This window comes from Osmia lignaria, chromosome 11 (genome assembly GCF_051020975.1).
Source record: "Osmia lignaria lignaria isolate PbOS001 chromosome 11, iyOsmLign1, whole genome shotgun sequence".
NCBI classification, from domain to species: Eukaryota; Metazoa; Arthropoda; class Insecta; order Hymenoptera; family Megachilidae; genus Osmia; species Osmia lignaria.
This window is the reverse complement of record NC_135042.1, coordinates 11,448,230-11,474,013: the sequence shown is the minus strand read 5'-3', so window position 1 is coordinate 11,474,013 and position 25,784 is coordinate 11,448,230. Positions and strand designations below refer to the sequence as shown.

Below are 25,784 nucleotides of genomic sequence, written 5' to 3'. Positions count from 1 at the left end.
TTCTTCCCTTATTCTCTAATAAGATAGCATTTTGAAAGATTTGTTTCGTTATATTTTTAAAAATTATGCTGATATCTGTCTCTGGGATGAGATATTTGAAAACTGAATAGCAAACAAGTATTTCAAATGCACGTTTACAAACATGATGAGACAAGAATTAATTAGTTGATTTATTGAAACAATCACCATAAATTGACAAGCGCACGCACAATCAGTCACACTCGTTCGAAATCATTTTGAAGACTATTCAATCTATGCATAGAATGATGATGATGATGATGATGATGATGATGATACAAGCTGAAAAATTTGTGTAAATGAATGATTAAACAAGGCGCACTCGACGGTTGAAAGTCGGTCAATGAATTATTTAGCTGTGCAAAAAAAGGATAAAAGGAAATACGATGGAATCTAGCACGAAGGATCAAGGGGTCGCTTTTCCTAACCAAGGTTGTCTTAACCTAATCGCGCAGGCGCGTATGATGTACAGTAGCCAGCATGGTAAACTTATCTAAGGAAAATGGTGATAGCGGGGAAGAAAATCCTATCGTTTGCTATAATTCTCGAGAATTATCAAGCATTATGCTTAATTTGCCAATACATATTTTAATATCGAATGTTTTAAAAACGTAATCAAGTAAAAATTTTGCGCAAGTGGTGGTAGGGCCTGTTTCCCTTATAATTCCGTACATTGTTATCTTTTTGTTAGGTAAAGCTATCGTGCTCGACAGTGTACAATTGACCGGTAAAGGAGCATGTTTACTATAGAGTGGCGCGTATACACTTGTATGGTGCGTCGGCCTATAGTCTATAGTGTGTCGATATACATATACGCGGACATTCGGTTGCCGGTTGCTGCGTGTTATTTTGCCCAACCCGCCTCGTCTCTCAGTGCGAGAAAGACGTTCATACGGTTCGGGCCGTTCTCATCCGTGCACTCCGGCACTCCGCGTACGTCAACGTGTCCACGGTAAATCATCCTCTACGTTCTTTTTAATTTCTTTCTTTGTCCGTTTTCACGCGGTCCGTATCGTTTGTTCTTTGTATTCAACTTTTCACGTTAGGAACGAAGGAACATCTGAACTCGGTCCAGAACTTACCTACGTCAATTATAATATCTGTCGATAAAATTATTGAAAAGTTTCTTTGACAAAAGAAAATTTGCAAAAAGAAGAAAAGAAACGTTATTTTATATCGTCATTGTGATCGTCGAGGTCGGTGTAACAGTGTAGAGGAGATTTTATCTCTTCCGGGTTTACGCGCGAGATCTTTCGTTGCGCGCAGACATGTTGAAAAGTACAAACGACGTATCTTACGTGCGTTATCGAGAATTCGCGAGGATCTTTATTTGAAAAATACGCACGATCGTCGTTGTACGTCAGTGTCTCACGTTTCTTTTGTCTTCCTTTCCTGAATTATACACAAGCGACTACGAAGGATTTGCCATTTCTCTGCATCGCTGTCGAGGTAACTTTGCCAATCTTTTAAAATAAGTGTCTCGCGCCATTACGCGATACATATGACTTTACGTGAGAAAATGCTGTTAAAGTTAAACATCGATGTCATTTGTCCTAGATTTTATTTATTTACATTTTCGTTATATTTCCTTTGTTTTCCATAGAAATATATCATGGATTTCATGCACGTATTTACATACAGTGCACCCTCACGCACTCGACTCTTATGAAATCGAGGAAGTGTAACGAGGAAGTAATAGGGAAATTGTTACGAGTATCAAATTCACAAGTAGAGAGGTGTGTGACCGTTTGAAAGTGTTGAGAAACTTGATGAAATATACGCGATGATTTAAAATTTCAAAGCATTTATTAAAATTTATTAAAATTTATTGAAATTCGCATGAAAACGAGAAAAATTGTTGAAAGATTTAAAAGAGATGATAACTTTGTCGATCGGGCTTTTTATTATATGTATAACAGTAGAAACATAATGTTTCGTCAGTGTAGAAAAATCACTTGAAAAAAGAAGTTGTTCGTGTTTCTTGAAAATCGTGAAAGTCATCCACGGAGATGGTCGAGCGATTTACAAGTGTTCTTCTCCTGCGATCATCGAGTGACCTACAAACATATTTATCTTTAGGTCACACAGGGCTTTTTAACCTGTTTAATAAGGTCAACGATACACTTTCGATTTTTCGAATCGATACTGACAGTGTCGAGTCAAGTTGAACGATCGAGATATTACGTGTCCGGCACAAAGATGCGTGTAACAGTGCAGTAGTGTAGCAGTATAGTTGAGTTGAATTGACAGGTTCGTGTGACTCGAGTCAAGCACAATGATTCTTCCACGGATTGCATCGTTGCGCCTAACGGTGCTTACATCCACTTCTTTTTCTTTAAGCGTTTCTCTCGGTCGCTGATCTTTCCGATCGGCAACGAATGAAAAATCTAAACGTCAGCAACTTTTACCCATTTTATGTAAGACGAGCGAAGGAACGAACGAGAATCGGAAGGGAGAATCGGAATAGTAATTATAAAGTTCGTGTCTTGTTACGCATACGCAACACTTTCACATAACAGAGACGCATAAGTTTGTTGCATTTGATCGAATTCGCAATTGTTGGAATTTTCATTGATTGATAACATTAATGAGATCGGCACAGCACTGTTACAGAATATTAAACGTGCGAGCGTTGACCTTTTAGCGGCGAGCATTTTCGTGGCACTTCCGGTCAGAGTATCGGAAGTTCTACTTTCTTGGACGATCAGTGACGCGTATTTCAATGGTATGACGATTACCTATTCAGAACAGTTAGTTCTGTAGAAAATGATAGAAATACCTGTGCATTGGTTAATTTTCCAAAAATTATCTATTGTTTTCTAAAAAAGAATTACCAACACTTTCCAGACAATCTAATAGGAAAATTGTATTTTTCTCATTCATCATTTGTGTAAACGCGACCTATCATTACTCGAGCCAGAAGTCATTAATAAAAAGAAAAATGAATGAGCTGTTATTATTATTCAGGTGCACCAATTAATCAAATCGTCTTATCGTATATTGAAATGAACATATAATAGTTCCATCGTACATCAATGACGTCGATCGAATTCTAAATCCTTGGAAGTTGGACGTGTTGTTTGTCTTGAATAGGAATCAGTGGAATTTTATTCGAATTACTTGTCAGAAAATATTCACTAGCAGAGAGATTTTCATCGTTTCTAGTCCGAGAATCCGTCTCGATCTCGATCTCGATCTCGATCTCGATCGTCGCATAGCGTGACGAAATTCTTTCTGGAATGGGATTCTTTTTTTCATTCTCAACAATTTGTTGTACCTATAGAAGAATTTGTAGGAGGAACCGAAATGCAATGGTAAATCTATCGATCACCAAATATAGGTTAACTAAAATAGTTGAGTCAGTTGCAGAATATGAAATCGTTGAGATTTAAAGAGCTCTGTTGTTTCTTTTTTTCTAAATATATTCATACGGTTTCCTTCAATTATACATTCTCTTTGCTCGTTTACCTTGATTTATTTGTATTTTTTCTTTTATGATCAAGCTGTCTGAGAAATGCTAACTACTTCTCGCAAAACTCAATTCCTTGACATTAATTAGTTTGAGCTCGACATTCAAAAGTACCTACTTACCGACAATGAAATATTCGAATCACATTGTCCAACACCTTATCAGCATAATTATTATTTACAATTCATTTGGCGAGGTAGCAAGTGAAATCAATTACAATTATAACTAACTAAACAGTTGAATTTTGAATGACAAGGTACGACGTTCTGGTCTGATTACTCAAACGCAACAACGATTGTCCCTTTTCCCGCGTTTTTCTTTCGTACCAGCAGACTATTATACATACATATATGTATAACACTTGTATGGCGTAGCGGTGGCAAGGGAAAGATTTTCTATTCCACTGACCTGGACGCAATGAATTGTTATGTACAACACGCTTTCTTCGTAATCACAGTGTAAAATGGTTTCACTTTCTGTCATTGTCAGAAACCGACGCGACGCAACGACGGTGGATTCGAGAAATATAGTTGAATTTTACTAGGGATCTCATTCGAATTATCGATGATATTTCTGTTTCATGGAGGATCGAGTTCGATTCACGTCAGCATGACTAATGAAATTTCCTTAAAAACGCGAATATTTCTCTTGGGTTTTTTTTACAATCGTTCGAAAAACAAGTTCCAATAAATATTTGCAATGCAAATAATGGTTACAAAAATGTGGGATACAAACGAAGGATCATTTTGCTCTTTTCGTTCATCGTGCATTGCCTAATTTAAAAAATGTCTACCATTTGTAAATTAATTACAAGACTGATGCTTTTGCAGCGTGAATATCTCGTGGAAGGATCACGGTGACGAATAACAAGGGAATTAACAGAGAAAAAAGATGCATCGTACTTGAAGAGAAACGAAATCTTAACCGAGAAATCTTTTACGAGACTGTTGAGCGCATCTAGCATCCGCCATTCGCACGGTTCACAGGTCGCAGAAGACGGACAAGGATCGAAATGGACAATAAAAGTGATCCGAAGCAACGAGAGAAGATCAAGAAGATGTTCAGTTGGAGCGACGGACTGACCGCGTCGTCGTAAGTAACACATTCGAAATTTGTCCACTTTTACTTTGCGCTTTCGTCGAGCAAGGAGAAACTGGCCGCGAAACGCAAAACGCGAATCTCTGTCTCGATATTTCTACGATTATGCTTCAACACTTTCCCACTCGATAATTTTTTTAACTAATTCATCTGATTTTCATTGATTCGTTTAAACTTATGATATTAAAAAAAACCTACTATTACGTCAGTGGTAATCAGCTACGATTTGAAAAAAAAGATGTGCTATTACGTCAACGGCTGTGAATGTATTAACATTAATACCCCTATAATTTACATTTATCAAATACTCTCTTTTTATTACCTTTATGCAAAACATCGAATCGTTACAAGTTATACGGAATAATAATTATCTTTACAAACTACAAATTGCAAAAGTGTAAAAGATACATTTATTATAACGAAAGGTAGCTATTACAAATCACTAATTAAATTCAATTACAATTTTTCAATCAAGTTGAATGTTTCTTTGCAAAATTCCAAAGTTAGTTTCTCATCTTTCTCTAACAATAAGTGTAATTGTAAGAAATGTAAAATGTTGATATTTCTAGGAAAGTTAAGTAGGTACCTAAATATTTGTAAGAATCGCGATGTACGAAGAATAATAAATGGTGCGTGGTAATTTGTTAGAGCAAGGAATATGTTTAGCAGGAGCAAAGTCATTCTGGTTACGAAGAATTGTAATTTGAACGTCATAAAAAAAAGCACGCGTACTTTTGCGATGTAGCCGACATCGAGTTTTGTAACCTGTTGCAAGAACGTGAGCGGTGCATGAAATCCACCAATTCCCCTTGAATACATATGGTTGTTTTATGGTAAACTGCATTCCGGTTTTCAGAACCGACCCTCAGCGTTTGAATATCGGCATTCTTGCTTATTCCCCGCTCTTGCCGCAAAATTTTCGTAAAATCATTTCTAAAATCTATCATAACATTAGCGTTATTTCAAATTTTCTTTCAATTTTTTTTTTTTAACCTCCACATCGGTCAAAATGTTTAATAGAAGATCTTTCGATGCGATATCTTATAGTTGGAATATGTTAATGATCGAATTACGACTAAAAGAATCTAAAAGGAAAATCGAGTCGTCTCGCGGAAATTTTCCGACGAGAGTGAAAAGTGAAGGAACTCTTTGAAAAGTCGGCCAACAACGAACGGTAGAGAAAAAGAAGGGGCAAAAGTAAATTTTGCAAGAGCGTAACTCGCTGGTACGAGTTTACCTGGTCGAAGCAGGAGTTTGCAATCGCGCGTGAAAGTCGTCGACGAAGACGAAACGCATCGAATAGACTTGTCCCAGCCTTGTGCACGTTTCATCTGTGCACAGTGAAAGGGTAAAATGTGTAAGCAAATGATCTTGACGAACTCATCCTCGATCCTGCCACCTTTTTCACCTAGATGTCATCTGGAAACAAAAAAAAAAGAAATATTTCCTCGCGGACGTTGCTCTTCGAAAAATTCTATTCCACTCGCTTTGATCGTTTCGCATCATTCTGCGTGTTATTTAACATTAGTAAATTTTTTTATAATTCTTTTCTTGTATACCAATTAATTGCAAAAGAGAGTACGAAAGGAAGTGTAAAGGCATCTCGAGAGATGGCACCACGTTTGCCATTTATGAATTGCCCGCGAACCTCAGAATAATTAGCATCATTCACGTACTATACCTGACTAACGTAAAAACTAACCTAGACTGATAATCGCCTAGACTAATGACGCGCGAGTACCTTAACGTTACATAAATACTTACAATATTATGTATTTGTTTAAACAAGATACGTTTTCCTTCTTCTTTTCTTTTTTTAATCACAGTACTCATTTAGAAGGAAAAATATCAAGCAGCTACGGGAAGAAAGAAAAAAAATGCTCACGATATAGGTACAAGTTGGAATGCAAATGTTGACGCAACAAATTGAAAAGAAAAAAATATCGTAAGAATCGTAAATAGGATAAACAACACTCTGAGCAACGTCACATTTTTGCTTTGTTTCAAAGTAAACGAGCGTATTCGATTAGCTTGCAATACACGATCTTTATTTTTTTTTTTTCACTCTTTAAACGACACTTTTTGCTCGCGTCTGTTCTCATACAAATTTTTCCTTTGAACGTAAGTCTACGCATAATTGCGTAAATCCATAATGATGTTCTATCCTAATTTCAAAGACACCAGTGGTTCTTTTTACGATTTCAACGTAAACGCCTATCATCGCCTCGTTAACGATCGTCAATTATCAGAAATCTAGAAGTCATACTAGCCAAGAAAAAAGTGAATCGATTGAATAAAAACATCAACAGAAGTGTTATTAAAAGAAGAGGTAAAAGAAAAGATTGTGTGAATATTTATGGAGAAGATTTGTCACGTGTCGTTGAAAATCTGTCGTGTCTGAAAGCCGGATGTTAAAAAGATCGATCGTTACGTAATTTTAGCACTAATTTGTAATTTAACATCGGTGTGTCCCTTCTAAAATGCCAGATATTCGTGGCAGGAGTAGATCGAAAATCATTTAATTTATTCGCTTTATGTGAAAGTCCATAAGTCGACTTGCTTCGTCCCTGATTCGTCTCGATTAACAGCTGCTAACTGTTCTTTGATGGACATTGCTCGTCCGCATAATTTAGTCGCTTTCTCTAACACTCCCAAAAATTGACAATACCTGGGTCGAATGTTTTCTTGGAAGTTGTCCGATTTCAAAAATTTTCAAACAAACATGTTTTTGTCGCACCCTTTGAATTCATGATCAACCATGAAGAGGCTGAGAAAATTGATTTCATCTATGAATGGAATTATAGCGACCTAAATACATGGCTAGAAATTGAGGAGTCTCGGTAAGGGAAAACCCCCTGTCTCATTGGTTCGCGCGATTATCGATGTATCGACGCTGAAACAGTCTTCCTGGGATTTACGTAACAGCAGCAGCCAGCCGGACTGACCGCTTTCACGTCTCCATCGTGCCTTCGACCGCATTTACCGACCCGACCCGCTTCGATAAGTCCCCCGTGGTGGTTTCTCAAGTCTGCGTCCGTCCTTCTTTCCCATCACGCTCGTTTCAGGGTTAAATCGTTCGACGTGGCTTGCCCAATGTTCATCCAACGATGCTTAACAATCGTTTCAACACAAACAAACAAACAAACAAACAGCCTTAACAAGAAGAGCTATTTCAGATGGAAATTTAATTTTCCTACGTCCCGTCACGATGCGATCGCATCGAAAAAGTGAAAGCGATTCGTCGTTTTTCGATCTTGAGGCCATCCAGTTCGCGAGTATGTACACCTGTTTCCACTCTCATCGTCCAGTTAATAAAAAAAGAAGAAAAGAGGTCGAAAGAGATGATATATTTTCGACCGTCTAATGTCGACCGTCGACCGTCGATTGAAAAGAACTTTTTGGTTCAGCTCACAGAACGATTTTGAGAGATAAAAAGGTCGTTTCATCAAGGCTATTTGGATTATTAATAGTTTTTTTTTCTGCTAAGAAAATTCAAGTGAACGACCTGAGGTAAATTTGAATCGTTTGAAATTATTTACGGAGGTGATCATTTATTTAGTATGCAATACTCGTCTAATGCGAACAAATCTTGTTCTTATTATTGTTGGGTCAATTCAAAATGGAAGAGAAGGTCTCTGCAAGGTCTCAGTAGCTAGTGTCAGCCACCTTCGGTGAGCTTCTTCGGTTAAAAGCGAAAGTCTCATTCGGTGCACGTGCACTCTCCACTCTATCGTGTCATCGGTTCAAATTTAACGAAAGACTAAATTTCCACGCTAACCGTAACAAAATTTTACTTTATAATTCTGAGATTCTCTGAGAAGTTAGTATTTGAGAAGAATCGAATTCTTCTGAATTCATACACGAGACTTTACGTTGTACGTAATCATGATGAGATACATTGACCGATACTTTTATATTTTATAGGTATGTTGGTAGATTCCAAGGCATTCACGATTATGTGGAATTTTCGAAAAAGATGCATAATTTCCTGTTATTTAATCAGGTTTACATTACGTCAGGTAGTGTAGTCGGATGTTACGCAATGTCGGGGAAAGTGCAGACCGTCTTGACCACTGTTATGCTTGCTATTTCTTCAGTTGAAATGAAATGAAATGAAATTGTTTGTCGATCGTCGTCGACAATCGATAGAGACTAATTAAATTCTTCTTTACAGCTCTAGAATAGCTGTATAGAGATGCTAGTAAAAAGAAGAAGCTGGTACGGGTTTGGTCGGTCCGTTATATTTTAATAACCACAAGGTTCTTAATCAAATAATTCTGAAAGATGATCCGTTAGTTGGAAATTGGAACGTATTAATTCTGTAAAATTATGCGAAAGGTGTAAATAGTTGAATTTTCATAAAGATTTTCTTTTCATACCTATTTACGTAATTGACGGAGATTTCCGTAGAATTTATCGCAAAACATCGAATCAATTGAAACGAACGGTTATCGTTCCACTTCCTCTTACTTGTTTTTCATCAAATTCTTTTCCTATCAAACCAATATTCGTGATGTAAGGTTCCGTTTTCACGGGAAAGCAACGTTTCACCGTAAGAAAAATTCATTTCCGCGGCATTGAGGTATCGGTGAAACAAATATGTATATTGCGTTAACTCGTGACGAAGTTGTGGCAAAACGCTTAGAATATGCTCGATTAATTAGCAAGTTGCGTTGATAAATATCGAGTCATAATCATCCTTCATTTAAATTGCTTGCATTAATCGCATAATCGTTTTTTCAGTTGATCAGAAAAAATTGAACGACTCTCCAAAGTATACGAGAAGTAGAAAGAAATTCTTTCTAAAATTCTTAAAAGTCCAACAGAGGCTAACAAACTTCTAGGTTAAGCGTCAAGTTGCTAATTAGTCGTTCAAGGATTGATAACCGATGGAATGCCCCGAGTAACACGGATAAATTGTTCTTGTAAAGGCTTGGAACGAGACGAGGCTACCTTTGCCATTTTTTTTTTTCTTCTTTTTTCAAAACGCACGGCGATTTTTCACCAATGGTTTAACATAAAATAAACATAAAATTATTTAAATGCGAAACGTGGTAAAACGATCGGGAAGATTTTGCAAGTATAATAACTGCCGTAGTCATGGCTCATTACATATATGTGTGTCTTTGTTCGTTACGTGGCTCGGACGTTTCCCCGTATCTTTTACAGCCTCCTATTTTGCATAAAAAATTGCTCTTGATCCACTGGCATACGCAGTATTTCGTATATTTTTTCATTATACTTCCATCATGGTAAACGAACTAATATAATATTAGACGAACCATCGACTCCGATTTATTAGCTACGACGACGACGACGACGACGACGACGGCAATAGAATAGCGATGGTTAATTAACGCGTTGAATGCCGTGAGGGTCATAATGGAATAACCGAATTGAATTAATAGGTAGCATCTTCGTAAGTAACAGGTCAGACATCAACTCCGTGTAAAACGGAGAAAAGACTAATGAAAATGGCCAAAATTGAGCAGCAAAGCAAGGATTGGTAAAAATCGAAGAAGTGGAAGAAAAGAAGAAAGGGGCGAACAATTTGCGGTTAAAAAAAAGATGGTTAGTTGCGCGCAGAATGAATATCTACTGATATTGAAAGGACAACAGGTGGAGGAAAGGTGTTCTCGAGAGACTAAAGACAGAAAGAGAGAAAGAAAGAAAGAAAGAAAGAAAGAAAGAAAGAAAGAAAGGCAGTCCATCGAAGGAGGACAAAATGATTGGTTAGCTGGAAGAGTGGAGGTAGAGAGCGAGAAGGAACACAAGTCAGAGCAACTCGACTCGATTCTACACGCTTCTGACCGCTTCAGTCTCGCGTCAGGACTCGAAAGTCGCGGAGGACCCAGACGACGACACGATCTCGCCGGCAGGAAAACAGGCCTCCTCTTCTTTACCTGATTGCATCCTCGCGAGCTCCGAATTATCCACGATCGAACGATTCGCTTCTGTGTAAAGATTTTCTGTGCCTTTTAATCGATCCTACCTACCAATTTATTCAGATTTCTCTTGTGTTTGTGCGCTGGTGAGCATTTATCTTCGTGATCGTACGGATCTATCGAACGCGTTCGATTAAATCGGTACACCGATGCTACCCGTCAATCGTGACACCTCGATGACGTCAGTGTCTGGCCAGGATTACACTTAGAGGATTAAAGTTGCCAACACGAAGAGGACAAGGGCTAACATCGAGTTTAAAAATCGTACGAGGTGATGTTCGTCAATTTAAAATTTATAATTTATAATTTATTTCGTTGAAAGAAAAACCTATTCTATCGAGGAATGAAACTCGCCCCGTTTTTCCGCGACTTCTCTGATCTGTAGTCATAGCAAGCTGTCTAGATCGTTCGGCGAAAAAAGAACGAGTCCGATCGCGTAAGGTGACCATTAGTCGAACGTCCGGTGCCCCTTCGCTTCCGTTGAGAAAAGTGAGAAACCGTGGACGTTACCAAAGCCGGATTCGCCGCAGGAAATTCGAAAGTGACGATGGCAAAATCGCGATCTTAATCTATTTCTATTTCTATGTCTCTAAAAACAATTCTGCAGTGAAATGTCCACGAGCGATGTTTCCGCGTTCAAATCTGATCCTTGAAGCGTCCACGTGTACATACATACCTAGAGGGTTGGTTCTTCGATAAGTATTTCCTCTGAAAAAGACACGCTATTTCACTTCTTGGCTTATTATTATTATTATTATTATTATTATTATTATTATTATCAGCAGCAGATAAAAACAAAGGAACAGGTAGATTTTTATTTCTGCTCGATTTGCATCGATACCGTATAGGTATACTTTTCGATCAAGATCGACGACAGTCGCTAGATCACGTCAGCTAATTGCTTTCCTCAGGCTAGCCAACGATTTAAAATTTAGATTAACATCAATGTATAACCGATAGATCAAAGGACGATTTGGTGCCCGTTCACAATGACTCAGCTGTTTCCTTGGAATCGCTGAGTAGAAAGCGAGATATGTCTGTGTTTATGCACGTATCCGTTACTATCCACATACATAGGTACGTAGAAGAGAAGTTGCAGCATTTTGACAATCCTGGAATGTGAAATCGAACGCGTTTCCAGCCTATTCCTGTTAATAGCGTTATTGTTGGTCTTCAGTGGTTTTTCTAACATCGTTATTTAATAAAAAGAACGTAGTCGTATTATTCAAACGGGTGCAAGAAACTAGATACATATATGTAGCTGTTGTCGGTCAGATAAAATCGGGGAAAGGTTAATTATCGTTTCTTCGGTGTAGGAAGGTGCGTGTCAGAAATCTTTCTGAGCGGTAAACTTTCTCGAGGATACAAAGGAAAACGCGCGAGCCATGATGCACCGAGCGTAGATTAACAATCGTCTCTAATCTCTTTCTCTCTGTTGAGAGTCCATTGTCGTCCATCGCTACAACTTAACCTTACGATCTAAGGTATACATAATTACAATTCCGCGAAGAAGGAATTTCGCGCAACGATCGATGCGACAACGATTAGATTCGCGATCCGTAACGATTCTAGAAAGTAAAACGACTCGCGACCAACCGAAGCTGAGCGGAGCTGAGCGCAGCTGAGTGCAGCGTAATGCAGCGTAATGCAGCGTAATGCAGCGTAGCGCGAAAACAGCTAGGTACACGCGCGAGCCAGTAAAAGTCAATGACAGGCTGTTTGAAAATCCTAAAGCGAGAAACGGCTATCGAAGAAGGCCGACCTCGTTACTTTTCGGCCCACGTTCACCATCGTTCCCTCGCTCGCGCCAGCGCATGTTTCTTCGTTGTGTAATTTCATGTTATCGTAAAACTCTATTACGTAATCGCATAATTTTACGAGGAATCGGCAAATTGTGTAACGAGAAACGAAAAGATCAGCGAATCGAGACCGGACCGGACCGGACCGTTTGCTTTTCCAACGCGACCCCTCTGATTAACAATAGCAGTAAGCTCCTTTCCGTCGTCTTTGTGAAAGAATCGAAAATTCTTTTCGTTGCCGCAAATCATTTTTTAAACGACGATCGATCGAGCGAACAAAGAGGGTCGCGTAAGGAACGTTAGTATTATCTAACAATAAGAGGAGGATGAAAACAGGCTAGGCGCGTCGATGAGACTAGGTTACGCGAATTGAATCACGATTAACCCGATGATTTTCATATCATACCAGGTGACGCGACGTACTCGCACGTACGTCCCATATATGGATCAGCCTTGAAAACCGATCTTGTCCAGCTAAATTAGATTAGAAGATTAGAACAACCCCATTCTGGAACAACAACCCCTGCTTTTTATACCTTCGATGCCTTACCGATCAATTACCGATCAATTACCGATCAATTACCGATCTATGGGTCATGCCTTCACCTTGACTTCATTTCCATTGGACGCGTTATGTATCTGACCTTCGTCGCTTCTTTCGTCTTTTCGCAACCGCCTTCCTTTTCCCTCCAGCAGGCTCGATTTTCGTCTTACATAATAATTCCGTGCTGTTCGATAAGAATTAGAATCGCCAACAGTTGACAGAGAAGACAAAATAACACGTAACAGTATAGGAAGGGTTGAAAAGCTTATTTTTGTAGGAATAACGTCTGATCGTCAACAAGTAGTAATAGGTACCTATCTAGTATACGTGGATATACAAGATTTTGTTTTTCATCCATCAGTTATACAACAGCGTGTTCTTTTGCAACCTGTTCATCGAGCAAATATGTTTTTGCCTTGGTTTTTCTATCTCGTGCGGAAAAAACAATGATTTTACATCCGTCTACTATTATCTTGCTAAATGAAACCGTTTACGATTAACGACGAGAGGTGTACTTTGACTCTGGCCAACTTCGATGGCCTTCGACCAAACGGAGTTGCTCGATCAACAATCAACGGAGAAGAGACAAGCGACGTCACCTGTTTCACGTCGAACGACGTGGAACAGCGAAAACTTGTCTCGTTAAATAGATACTATGGATGTCATTGGTGATCGACGAAAAGAAAAGAAAAGAAAAGAAAAGAAAAGAAAAGAAAAGAAAAGAAAAGAAAAGAAAAGAAAAGAAAAGAAAAGAAAAGAAAAGAAAAGAAAAGAAAAGAAAATTTTAAAACAACCAGTGGAACATTGAAATTTTAATGGAAAAATTCTTCTTTTTTTTATTTTAAGTAAAATAGAATCCACACGCGATAGAATAATAAATGAAGAAAGAACTGGAGAAACGGTAGCGTTTGATGACTCGATAGATCAATTAATAAATCATGATGTATCGCGAAAGAATCTGGCAGTGGATACAATAGCAGGTCGTTAGATCGAAAGATCTCACAATTATGGGAACAGTTGTACTTTAGAACGTGACTACTTGTCGATTCGATCAACTTGATTATGATTCATGCAGCTCATAATAATTCGAAATAATTCGTAATAATCCTCGAGATGATTTTATTTAGATTCTGTGTCGCTTTTGGATATGTATTATCGTGGTTAACGAAACAGCCAAGATCTTATTGTTTTCTTTATTTGAAACGCGAGGAAAATCTTTAAAGTTCTGTTTTCAATCATTCTAACGAGGTTGATTCGTAAAAGAATGGACAGTACTGTCATGAAGAAAATTGAGAGAGAAAGCAGAGGAGAGCTCCGTAGCAAGTAAAAGTTAATAATGTTGTAAGAATGGGTAAAGAAGCGAGATTGGGAAGGAAGAGTACGCGTTGATTTCACTTCGGTTATTAATCGCAAAGAAAAAAGATATTTTTTTTGTATTATCTGTAGCACGACTGCATAACCATTTCATGGCGACGACACGATGACGACTTTTAACTTACCTCTCCTGCAACTGGCTGACACACTTGTTAAAACTGCTGGATTAAGCATTACTTTTTCGCGACTCAACGCTCAGTTGATTGTGAGTGAAACGACGCGGTATTCTGTTTAAGGAAACTCGACCACTTTCATCGCTTTATCGTGCAAATTCGTTGAACCTTTTAACCAGAAATTTTTAATATTAAAAACAAAGTATCGCTTATTTCTATTGATTAAGAATCGAGAAACGAGACGTTAAGCAGTTAAGCACGTTGCAAAAAAGCAGTGACGAGGCCAGATAATGGTCTTTGTGTTTCTATGGCTTTACGCTCGTTACGTGCGACGTATGGTCGGTGGTTAATGTTATTATTCGAATGCAGCCCACCAGAGTGATGCATTTAATTATCGATACCTATACATCGTTAAAGTCGTCGGCAAACTTTTTCAAAGGACCATGAAACCAAAACCAAAACGTAACCCATAAACGTACTTCGTCTGGACGTTGTGCGTTCGAAGAAAAGGAAGAAAGAAGCCTTTAAAAATGTGCACTCTTCCTTTGTTAAGTTTCTGGAAATTCAAATAAAATCATGGCGAAGAAATTTCAAAATAGAGAAGAATTATTACATTTCGAAGAACGAAATTTACTTTAGAATCTTCCTTAATTTAGCTATCTCGTTATTGTTAATGACTCACCGGGCAGCACTCCTTGTTTAAACAGTGACGCTTTTAGGGTGATTGCTGGATGAAATTAGAAATAATTCATTAGGCTTTCACAGCGTGTCTATACGTACATTTGTTTCTGACTTAATTAAGGTTAATTTGATGATTGATCGATCGAATTCACAAGTCTCTGAAGGGTGTTACGTTGCCTTGCCAGAGAAAATTGAGAGACGGCCTTCTAGTAAGCGAAATTCTACAATGCGTGACAGTGTAAAGTGTAAAGGGTGAGATCATTTGTTACGTTCGAAGAGAAATGTGAACAGAGAAAGAGTGAAAAGAGGAACAACGAGGAAACTCGTCCACGTAATAATCATTTTTTCATTTTTTCATTTTTTCATTTCTTTTTATTAAGACCGATTGGATCATCGTGTGGTGCATGACGATGCGCGATTTCCAATGCAATTATGAAACAACCGGTAATACCATTGCAAATAGTGCTGTAATAGAATACCATTGATTAGCAAACACTTTGGATGTTAGAATAAACAGTAATTAATAATCCATGTTTTACCCCACAGAACGATTGTCAAGTGAAAAGAAAAAATAAGATGGAAACTTGTTATTATAGGGTGTTGGGGATCGAGAAAAGGTCTTTTTCCGTAGTTGATAGATTCAGTGGAAGACGTTTTCTGAGAAAGCTTTGACGAAAAAACGGGAGGAGAGGAGAATTCGAGTGTCTCGACCATGGCCCAGTAAACGAAGACTCACGTGTGGCTGGGCCTTTCCACACGCGTCCTCGCGATCGTGCGTCGTTCGTCGTCCTCTGGAATGCCGACTTGCGTAATTACACGAGACTTGCCCCAGCCTGAGACATCTCTCTCACCTTCGATTTTCGAATACTAAGCTTGGTTGCGTACGATCGTCAGACATTGACAAACCCAATATATGATTTCTTGAAAACGTCTTGCAAATCTTTCGAATACTTTTCATGATTACTGAAAATTGAATAACACAAGTTCAGACACTGTGTTATTCGCATGAAATTGAAATTGAAATTGAAATTGAAATTGAAATTCTGTCGTTACGGTTGTTAAAGTTCATTATGTTTGTTCGAGGATATACAGAATGTCTCTGTCACTTTGGAACGACGACGTTGTAATACGAGTAAGTAATATTGACGGTAAATTAGTTGGAACTGTTGTGTCCGACCATCGCGGCTATTATCTACTTACGCGTCTGACTAGCGAACACCGTTTACCCACGTCACTGTCGACTACCAGTTCGCCGCTATTCGACGGAGTTTTTTGCGTTACCTTATGCATTTCATATTAAATAGCTAATTGAGAAATGAAATTGAAAAGCACCTATTCTACAAATGATATTTCAAATCCGTAAGAAGCTGACGTTTAAAAAAGTTTTGCTAAAGAATGTTGGAGGCATTAGAATATCAGGTTGGAGAAGTCGTAAATTCGTACGAATCCCCTTTCTATTTGACTGGGGTGTACTGCAGGCACACGTGTCCCCTTCCGTTTCTATCGAATTCCTAACTTGCTGTTAATTATCGCACCGCAGCTTCGATACGAGTGCGTTATTTGCCATTCACTCGTTCACATGCAAAATCCTAACTACTTTCTTGATTGACCGTAGCTTCTCGGGAGGATATTCGTCGGATTCAAAGTTCAGTGAAAAAAAGAAAAAAAGGAAAATTTTCATACGAGCACGTGTTTTGAAAGGAGATGGTCGATTAATCGGCAGATGAGAAACGTCTTCGCAGTCGTTGCTTTCTTCTGCTATCTAGCAGAAAAGAACAAGTTACGAAACGATTTGTTGGCTTTTCCGTGTACGACGCGTACCGTCGAAGAAAGCAAACGTTGTTTCTACATATTATAATCGATTCGATGTCTCGACAAGCAGACTTTTTGTCGAGATTTTACCAGGATCACGATGATATCGCGTTACACAACACTTTCGCAGCTGCCTAGCCGATGCCGCTACTAAATAGTTAGTTTACCATTTCTGGCTCCAACGATTCTCTGCTGGATAATAGTATGGTTATAGAACGGGTAATTGGGTACTTTGTAACAATTTTATTAATATAAATTTATAACACACCAGATCGATTGATATATCGATCAACGTTTTTCCGATGTGTAAAAAATCTTTGAACCGAGCACCGAGCACCGAGCACCGAGCACATTGCGATGGTAAGAACGGGTTACTTTTCGCCGAATGCCGAGCTCGTTGCCCAATGAAGAACCGCGCGCCTGAGCGAAAAGAAAGCCGCTATCTTACATAACTCTCAGCACACGTTCGCTCTTTCTGAGTCCAAGTCCGGACCATGTCCGTTCTGACGTTTCGCGAATGCTTCGCAAGGTTTCAATTTTACGTAGATGTACATACATTCAATATGTTCTCGGTATGGGAATTCAGAGAGGCAGAGGTGATCGTAAAAGCCAACAAACCGACCTTTCATCTGCTTTGCTCGATTAGTGTACTTTTGCGTCACGACTGTTCCAAAGAAAACCGCTTTAATAGGTTTTACTGACGCGTTCGAGTTTTTTGTCTAGTGACGGGACAGCAGGAGGTGGTGTTCTGGGGAACACAGACACTCTAGGAAACATGCAGAATAACGGAGATAGTACCCTGGACATGACGATGACGATGACGAGCAGCACGGTATTGGCAACTCCAGGGTTGAACAACCCTGCGTGGAATCGTCAACAGGCGGTCAGCGTCAGACACGCGTTCAAAACTTACGGCAGTAGCAAAAATCCGAATCATGTCATCCAAAATCTCAGCATGACGGTCGCCAAAGGATCCATGTAAGTATTAAGAAAATTAATATTTTTCTCCTTGAAAAATAGAATCTATGAAATACGTAGGAACGATTAATTGTTTTCTTTGATCAGTTACGTGTCGATCTCTTTCCTGGACTGGGTGAAAGTGTTTCCTAAGGATCGCTTGTCATTCTGATAGGGGAAAAGGAATCCAACTTCCATCGCGAAGGGATCGAATCGATACTTAAAATTAAACCATCTTCTCGACGCGAGTCGAAATTCAAAGTTCAAAGTCCGTTTCTTGTTGAAATTAGATACGGTCTTCTTGGAGCTAGCGGATGCGGTAAAACCACCTTACTCTCTTGCATCGTCGGTCGGAGGAGATTAAATTCAGGCGAGATCTGGGTGCTCGGTGGTAAACCAGGCACCAAAGGATCCGGAGTTCCTGGAAAAAGGGTTGGTTACATGCCACAGGAAATAGCCCTTTACGGAGAATTCACCATTCGAGAGACTATGATGTACTTTGGCTGGATATTTGGCATGTGCACCACAGAAATCGCGGATAGACTACGATTTCTCTTGCAATTCCTCGATCTGCCCTCTCAGAATCGACTGGTGAAGAATCTTAGGTTGGTTCAATGCGGTAACTAACCCCTTCGAAATCGTTTGCTAACTCGAAATTGAATTCTTTTTCTCGCGACGATCATCATAGCGGTGGCCAGCAGCGACGAGTGTCCTTCGCGGTTGCCTTGATGCACGACCCTGAACTCTTGATCCTCGACGAACCGACGGTAGGCGTGGATCCTCTGCTTCGACAAAGGTGAGTGAACAAGTTTAGTTTCTTACAATTAGAGACTAGCAAAATTCAACTTAAGATAAAACGAAATAGCGCGTAACAGAATGATTAAATATTGAACGATGGATGATATTTGAAGTGAAAGTGCCGTCGTTTGCCGTTTGCTCGAGCAAACTGACCGAGTAATGGTGAGAGAAAAATTGAAAATAAAGGTGATTGAACACGAGGCGAACTAAACTTGTTAAACTCTAAACTCTAAACTCTAAACCGATGAACCGTCTTTCATTTTTTTTCCGTGAAAGGACGAACGACAACAAAGAGGAATCCTAATTAACTGTTGCTTGAAAATCTGCTGCTCGATTATGCTAGAATATTCTCTAGTTTTATGATCAAGCATACTAAGTAGCAGTGCTCGTGTTCCATGCTAGTTTCTTGAAATTCAAGTTCCTGCGAATAACGAGAGCCAGCAAGTAAATTCATCGCTTCCGCACTTAGATCCCTAACTTTCTCGTAAAAACATTTCCGTTCAGTGTCGGATGTGGGCATGATTATTCGTCGAGTGAAAAGAATCCCTAAGCAATGCCTATCTATATTTTAATGCAGGACAACCTGTAAAATTTTTACAGGTAAAAAGAAAATTTAGGAGAAAGGTTGTTAATGTTAATTTTAATTTTATTGATTTCCCACTTGTTTCCGTTTTAGTATCTGGAATCACTTGGTGCAAATAACGAAGGATGGTAACAAAACGGTGATCATAACGACCCATTATATCGAGGAAGCCCGACAGGCACACACGGTACGTCGAACTTACGCAATGCAAAAATTATTCGGGGCACAATGTCGATGCACACGTGGGAATACAAATGGCAATGCAACGGAGTACCTCTCCCAAATGATTATTACAATAATAAATCGCAATATGAAAATTGTGCAATCGTATCGTTAACATTATAATACTTGATAGGAGGTGGTAGTAGTAGATAGTACACGGTAGCAAGGTTGCGGAGGAAACGAACCTTACGATGTTACGAAAATGATACTTGATAAGATGAGACGAAACAAAAGAGATAATGAGATTGTTTCTAATTTGTAGATCGGTTTGATGAGGAGCGGTCGTTTGTTAGCCGAGGAATCTCCCAGGGCTCTCCTAACGATGTACAACTGCGCCTCCCTCGAAGAGGTCTTCTTAAAATTATCCCGGATACAGGGACAATATGCTCAACCAACAACGGAATTGAATATTTCGAATAACATTAGTTTGGTAAGAAACAGTTTGTTCGCATCGCATCGCATCGCGTTCAATCAGGATAGCTTTGAAATGTCAATTAAAAAATAAAATAGGCTTCCTTGAATTGGGGCAAGAAGAACGAACCGGTGTACGTGACAGAAGAGTCGGGTGTGGTGGGACTGAATTTCCATCAGAGCAAAGAAGTTCTCATCCACGATTCTACGAACGGGATTGGAAATCACTACGATGTAAGAAGACCTTACTTTATGTTACTTGACAATTTTATTTCAAAGCTTGTTGCATTACCTTAACATTTTTTCACCGAAGCAGATGAACGGAAAACCCTTATCGAGTGTCAAGAGTTCTTCGATGTTGGATTGCAACGATTGCAGTAACTTTACAGATTTCTACAAGTTTACGAACAAAGGTAAAATGAAAGCGCTTTTACAGAAGAATTTCTTACGTATGTGGAGAAACGTAGGGTAAGTAGTTTTTTTTGTCTGATCGTGAAGAATATAGTAAGTGATTAGGTTACCGTACCACTTTGTTTATTATTTAAATTATTATTTAAAGGGTAATGCTGTTCATCTTCGCACTGCCAGTAATGCAAGTGATCCTCTTCTGTCTGGCGATCGGTAGAGATCCAACGGGCTTAAAATTGGCGATAGTTAATCACGAAATGTTTTACGAAAATATGACCTGTCCGATATCGGAGGGCTGCAAATTTCAACAATTGAGTTGCCGTTATTTGAAATTCTTGGACAACGATACAATGACAAAGGTAAGTTAACTCGATCGGTTAATCTTCAGAAGTAGAGGGGTACGTGTAATCTATGTACGTGATATACCTATAGGAGTATTACAAGAATCTGGAGACCGCTAAGGACGCGGTGCGCGATGGAAACGCTTGGGGAACATTGTATTTCACTGAAAACTTCACGGATGCTCTTGTCGCCAGGATGGCGTTAGGAAGAGACGCTGACGAGGAAACGTTGGATCAGAGCGAGATCAGAGTGTGGTTAGACATGTCCAGTAAGTTGTTTATACACTGTATGTAGGTACATACATACACCACGTACATGTACTGATTCTGGTTATTATAGATCAACAAATAGGTCTGATGTTAGCCAGGAATCTTCAGTATTCGTACAGAGATTTTGCCAAAGATCTTTTATCAGCCTGCGACCAGAACACTAAACTAGCCGACGTACCGATACAGTTTAAGGATCCGATTTACGGCACCAGCGAACCCAGTTTCACCGACTTTGTTGCGCCAGGTGTAATATTGACGTAAGCGATACACGAATTTCTCGTTAACAGATATACCGAGCAAAACGAAATAGCAAATTATTCGTTTCGTTTCGTTTCTTTTCTTTCACAGAATTGTCTTCTTCCTGGCAGTGGCCCTGACTTCGTCAGTTTTGATCATCGAGAGGATGGAGGGTCTGCTGGACAGAAGTTGGGTAGCTGGTGTTACACCAGGAGAGATTCTCTTGTCGCATGTGATCACTCAGTTTGTAGTGATGTGTGGTCAGACTGCATTGGTGCTTATTTTCATGATTCTGGTCTTTAATGTCGAGTGTAAAGGAGACATCGGTTGGGTGATCGTATTGACGATACTTCAGGGTCTTTGCGGCATGTGCTTCGGTAAGATTATACGGTTAAGTATAAACAGTTCTTTGCTACTGTTGCACAAATAAAAGTAACCTTTATGAAATATTCTACACGAATCTAGCTAAAACTGGACTCTCACAATCAGTTACCTAACTATTTTTTTTCTTTTTTATCGGTCTCTTTATAGTATTACGATTTTTTATACGCGCGTTAAGAGGTAATAAGAAACATCGTTCTTTCGGGATGAACCGATGATCAGGTGATTTGCTGATATTTTCATTCATATTTATGGATTTATTTTTGTCTTTTCAGGGTTTGTAATTTCTGCGATTTGCGAACTTGAAAGGAATGCAATACAACTGGCTCTGGGCAGTTTCTATCCTACATTGCTGTTGAGCGGTAAGTTATATAAGTCACGAAAAAGTAACACGAAGATTAGCGTGTTTGGGAATACCGTTTACCAATCGCGTCGCGTCGGGCTGAAAAATATTTCCATAATAAATTCTGTCATCCGTGAATCAGAGAAATACCAGGTAATGATAATCGTGACGATTAAACGTCGAACAGTAAAAGTGAAAGTTTCAGTTATTCCTTAATTATACAATGTACCTATATACAAGAAATGTAGGGTGAAGAAATATTTAATTGGAAATTTCAGGCGTGATTTGGCCAGTAGAGGGTATGCCTACGTTCCTACGTTACATATCTCAGTGTTTACCGTTGACGATGGCCACGACGTCGCTACGTTCCATGTTGACTCGGGGTTGGAGCATCACGGAACCGGATGTATACAACGGCTTCATATCTACGATCGTTTGGATAGTCGCCTTCCTCACGATAAGCATAATGGTGCTCAAGTTCAAGCGTGGATAAAAATTTAACTGTGCTTGTTCGGTTGGTGAGTTAGAAAAATCGTCGTCGCGACGCGAGATAGAAAGAAAAATCAAGGTAAACGCGTTGCTTCGACTCGAACTGTATCACATATCGTATCGATTGGCCATCTGTGGAAATTCATCCGGTTAATTTCCCCAAGGACGATCTCGTTGTTACGCCATCCGTGCGTGCACCTCCACATGTGATGCTTTTTGTGCGCTTAGCTTAGCTTAGCTTAGCTTACAATGTTAGTGTGTCCTTTACGATTAGTGTGTAAAAAGAGAAACGCGAATGATTGTGCGTGCCTGAAACGTGTCTGATTCTTAGGAATTCCTTTACCTTTTTCTTTTTCTTTTTCTTTTTCTTTTTCTGTACTTCTTCTTTGTCTGTAATATAACTTTTATCTACGGGACGCATCTTTTTTTACCACGGATAGTTTCTGCAGAAATTATTCATCGTTTCGTTCGAGTTTCTTTTAATCGAAAGAAAGAACTAAGACGAATCGTAGTTTAATTGGGTTGGCAGTGTGTCCTGGTAAATTGATGCCCCGAATGTAAATGGGATTGCGAGTAATAAGTTGATAAGTTAACGAGTAGTTGATTAGATATAGGACGGTCTTACTTGCCCATGACTTAAATGTACGTTTTATTTAAATCTTAACGATCGAAAAAAGAAAGATTACTCGTTTAAAGAAAAACGAAGTGAACTGGTATATTACATAAAGGGAAATTGTAAAATAATCTGGAAATTTTATAATCCGGAAACCGAATCGATTATCGAGTGAATATTGTTAAAAATATTAATAGATATTGCACACTAGCGTGTGCAATATGGTTTTTAGAGCAAGATAAATATGTATGATATTGTAGTATACGAAGAATTACATTTTACACGATATGTATTCTCTATTATTTACGTTCGAGAAATTTCAATGTACGATATTTGTTACTTTGTCTTTTCATTCGAATCTCACTGCCTTGACAAAATTCTATCAAGGATGTAACCGAAAGGGTATAAAAGAGAAAAGGAAAAGCAAAAACAATGTACATTTTCGTTTTCTTTAATTTTCCATATAAAAATGTTTATAAAAGATAGAAAATATATGAATCTTATCCTATCACTTTCCTCAGCTTCAACTACTTGTTCGATCGCATAAGCAAAACACACTCGTTAACACAAATTAGATTCAATTTATCTTACTTGATCAACGTCAATTTGTATTCTTCTTCTTCGGCGAACCATTCGCGATTGTCCTCGATCAGTCGCTTCCAATACTCTGAAAGAAAATTAAAATGATAGAATGCCCCTTTACCCCTTGCATAGTCCCGTACAAACAAACATAATTCAATGTACCGCTTAATTCTTTGATTGTATCGCTCGTACCACCGTATTCCTTTGGTAAAATACTAATTGGCAAGCTTTCGTACAATTTTAGTTTACCACGAGAATGAACGTGTATTCTTTCTTTCAATTTCGAGTTCATAAAGCCTCTGAAAATATTCAGCACCGCGTTCACAAATCTGTGAGCATTGATAAAGTTCAACGAGTGAATTCTAACAGGATAGCAACCCTGCCATGCGTGAACTAGATTCTTAATCACGCTCGGAGGTAATTGAAGAACATGCTCGTATGTAAAATCACCTAGGTCCAAGATAGCTGTTATACCATGAATCGTTACTGGTTCATGATCTCGTAACGCTAAATCCAGAGCCATCAATGATGCCTAACACGACAAAAGAATATAAATAATCTTATCTATTCAATATACGCGTACACATATTTCATGCTTTCGAGTCAAATGTTCGTGGACGGGATTATACCTGGATGATCGATGACTATGACTAGAATTACAAGAATTGATTATTTCTTTCTTTCTTTCATTCATGCATTTTAATTAATATCTATCATTCTGTTTGTGACAACTATCAAAAACAATTTCATGTTTTTCGAACCTTCAACATGTCTGACATTTTGTGTCTACTGGGAGTGTGCGCAGCTGCGCGTATTATTACCACCATCCTTCCCTCGTTATCCAATTTCTTTAAAGGTAAAAATACCCTAAAAAGTAAAAAGATTTTTCATCAAAACTATACAACTTTTGTTCAAGTAACAAAGTTAGTCTTTGTGATTCTGAAATAAACATTCTAATTGACTCGTCAAATCGTAACTTCGTTGCTTTTAAGTTAAGGCTTATCGGACGCTGATACGGTATATCAACGTTGAAACGTTTTCTTATTTTCTTGGAATACTAGCGAATCCAAACGTGATAACTAAATTATCAAGTATCGTTATATTTCTTTCATTCATCATTATTTGCAAATGGAATGCACATTTTATTTCTATTGTTGCTAAGAAAGAAAAGAAAATTAATATAAATCGAATACGTTACCCAAGATAAAAGAGTTCCTGCAATTCTGGTAGAAATGGATTTCTGTTGCTGTACCATTCTGGCAGGTTTGTTCTCTGCTTGTAATAGTTGCGCAACTTGCATTTCGTTTTTTCACTGTTAAATTTACATGCTCTTAAAAAACGCAGGATTGAAAAATCATCTGTAACAAGTGAAAAGAAAGAAAGAGGGTTCTAGTTTCGCGGAGAAACTTCAGTCACGTTCAAAATCAACCAGTTATAAAATGTGTACCAGTAGGTGCGTGTAGACCATCGGTATCCATGATCCATTGTCTTATTTCCGCGACCTTGATTGGTCTGATTTCGTCAGTTTCGTTCAAATATTCCGCCATATATGCTTTCTCCTCTGCCGAAACTTGACATACATATTCTTTCAATGCCGACATTGTGTGATAAACTTTCCGTTTCTTATCACTTGTCATTCGTGAAACAAAGCAACAATTTAATTCTTATCTATATCTTTTTTCACATTTGAAAAAACTGCACTGGGTTATTATGTATTTACAATTGAGGCGAACATGACAGAAACAGAAACTCATACTTCACGACCCAGCGACTGGGAACGACAGTAAGAATAACCGTGCTCTCTTGAATGTTTCGCAGTGAAGCCTTTGATTACCCCACGGCACGTCACGTCCCACACGTCCCTATACATCTTATTTTTCTTACATATATGCATATTTTAGCTACGCTAAAATGGTGTGTAAGGGGTGTCAGGGACCCCGATGCATCAGTAGCGCTCTCTGTATACCGACATAATATTTTGGGGTGTCAAGGACCCCGATCCACCAGTAGCGCTCACTCTATACCGACATGATATCTTGGGCTGTCAGGGACCCCGAAGCAGCGACGACATTCTGCATACCGACAATATGGTATCCGGGGTGTCAAGGAGAGATACTCACTGCATACTTCCCCCTAGCTACATGTGGGTAGCTAAAGGCATACATATACCCTTATTTTATTCCCTGCGTTCATTTAATTTGCTGTAATTACCTTCTTAGCTTATTGAATAAACTCCTTAGAAGGACGAACGCTTCGACTTTATTACTTCCGTCTGCACCCTTATATCACTACATTC

General features: G+C 38.7%; 2 protein-coding genes across 7 annotated transcripts; one reads left to right on the top strand and one right to left on the bottom strand.

Moving 5' to 3' along the window:
- The first annotated feature begins 773 nt into the window (after positions 1–773).
- On the top strand, positions 774–23,194 carry snu (ABC-type transporter snustorr). Of its 5 annotated transcripts, none has more exons than XM_034337983.2 (14): positions 774–970; positions 17,577–17,831; positions 18,101–18,415; positions 18,499–18,606; positions 19,285–19,378; positions 19,676–19,843; positions 19,924–20,058; positions 20,141–20,292; positions 20,384–20,591; positions 20,665–20,842; positions 20,914–21,100; positions 21,192–21,457; positions 21,737–21,823; positions 22,083–23,194. In XM_034337983.2, exons 1-14 carry the CDS (start codon positions 789–791, stop codon positions 22,295–22,297), a joined length of 2,550 nt encoding a protein of 849 aa, XP_034193874.1. In that variant the 5' UTR covers positions 774–788; the 3' UTR covers positions 22,298–23,194. The 5 variants fall into 5 exon arrangements, with proteins under 5 accessions (XP_034193874.1, XP_034193873.1, XP_034193877.1 ...); XM_034337982.2 differs by having other exon boundaries at positions 20,138–20,292; XM_034337986.2 differs by lacking the exon at positions 774–970 and adding an exon at positions 4,437–4,579 and having other exon boundaries at positions 20,138–20,292.
- Positions 23,195–23,341: 147 nt separating this feature from the next.
- On the bottom strand, positions 23,342–25,363 carry LOC117610496 (retinol-binding protein pinta). Of its 2 annotated transcripts, XM_076691026.1 has the most exons (6): positions 25,209–25,363; positions 24,936–25,117; positions 24,687–24,846; positions 24,250–24,355; positions 23,651–24,020; positions 23,342–23,573 (listed from the first exon to the last, which is right to left on the bottom strand). In XM_076691026.1, the coding sequence occupies exons 2-6, from the start codon at positions 25,087–25,089 to the stop codon at positions 23,494–23,496; spliced, it is 870 nt and encodes a 289-aa protein (XP_076547141.1). In that variant the 5' UTR covers positions 25,090–25,117; positions 25,209–25,363; the 3' UTR covers positions 23,342–23,493. The 2 variants fall into 2 exon arrangements, with proteins under 2 accessions (XP_076547141.1, XP_034193880.1); XM_034337989.2 differs by having other exon boundaries at positions 24,936–25,361.
- Between the last annotated feature and the right edge of the window lie 421 nt (positions 25,364–25,784).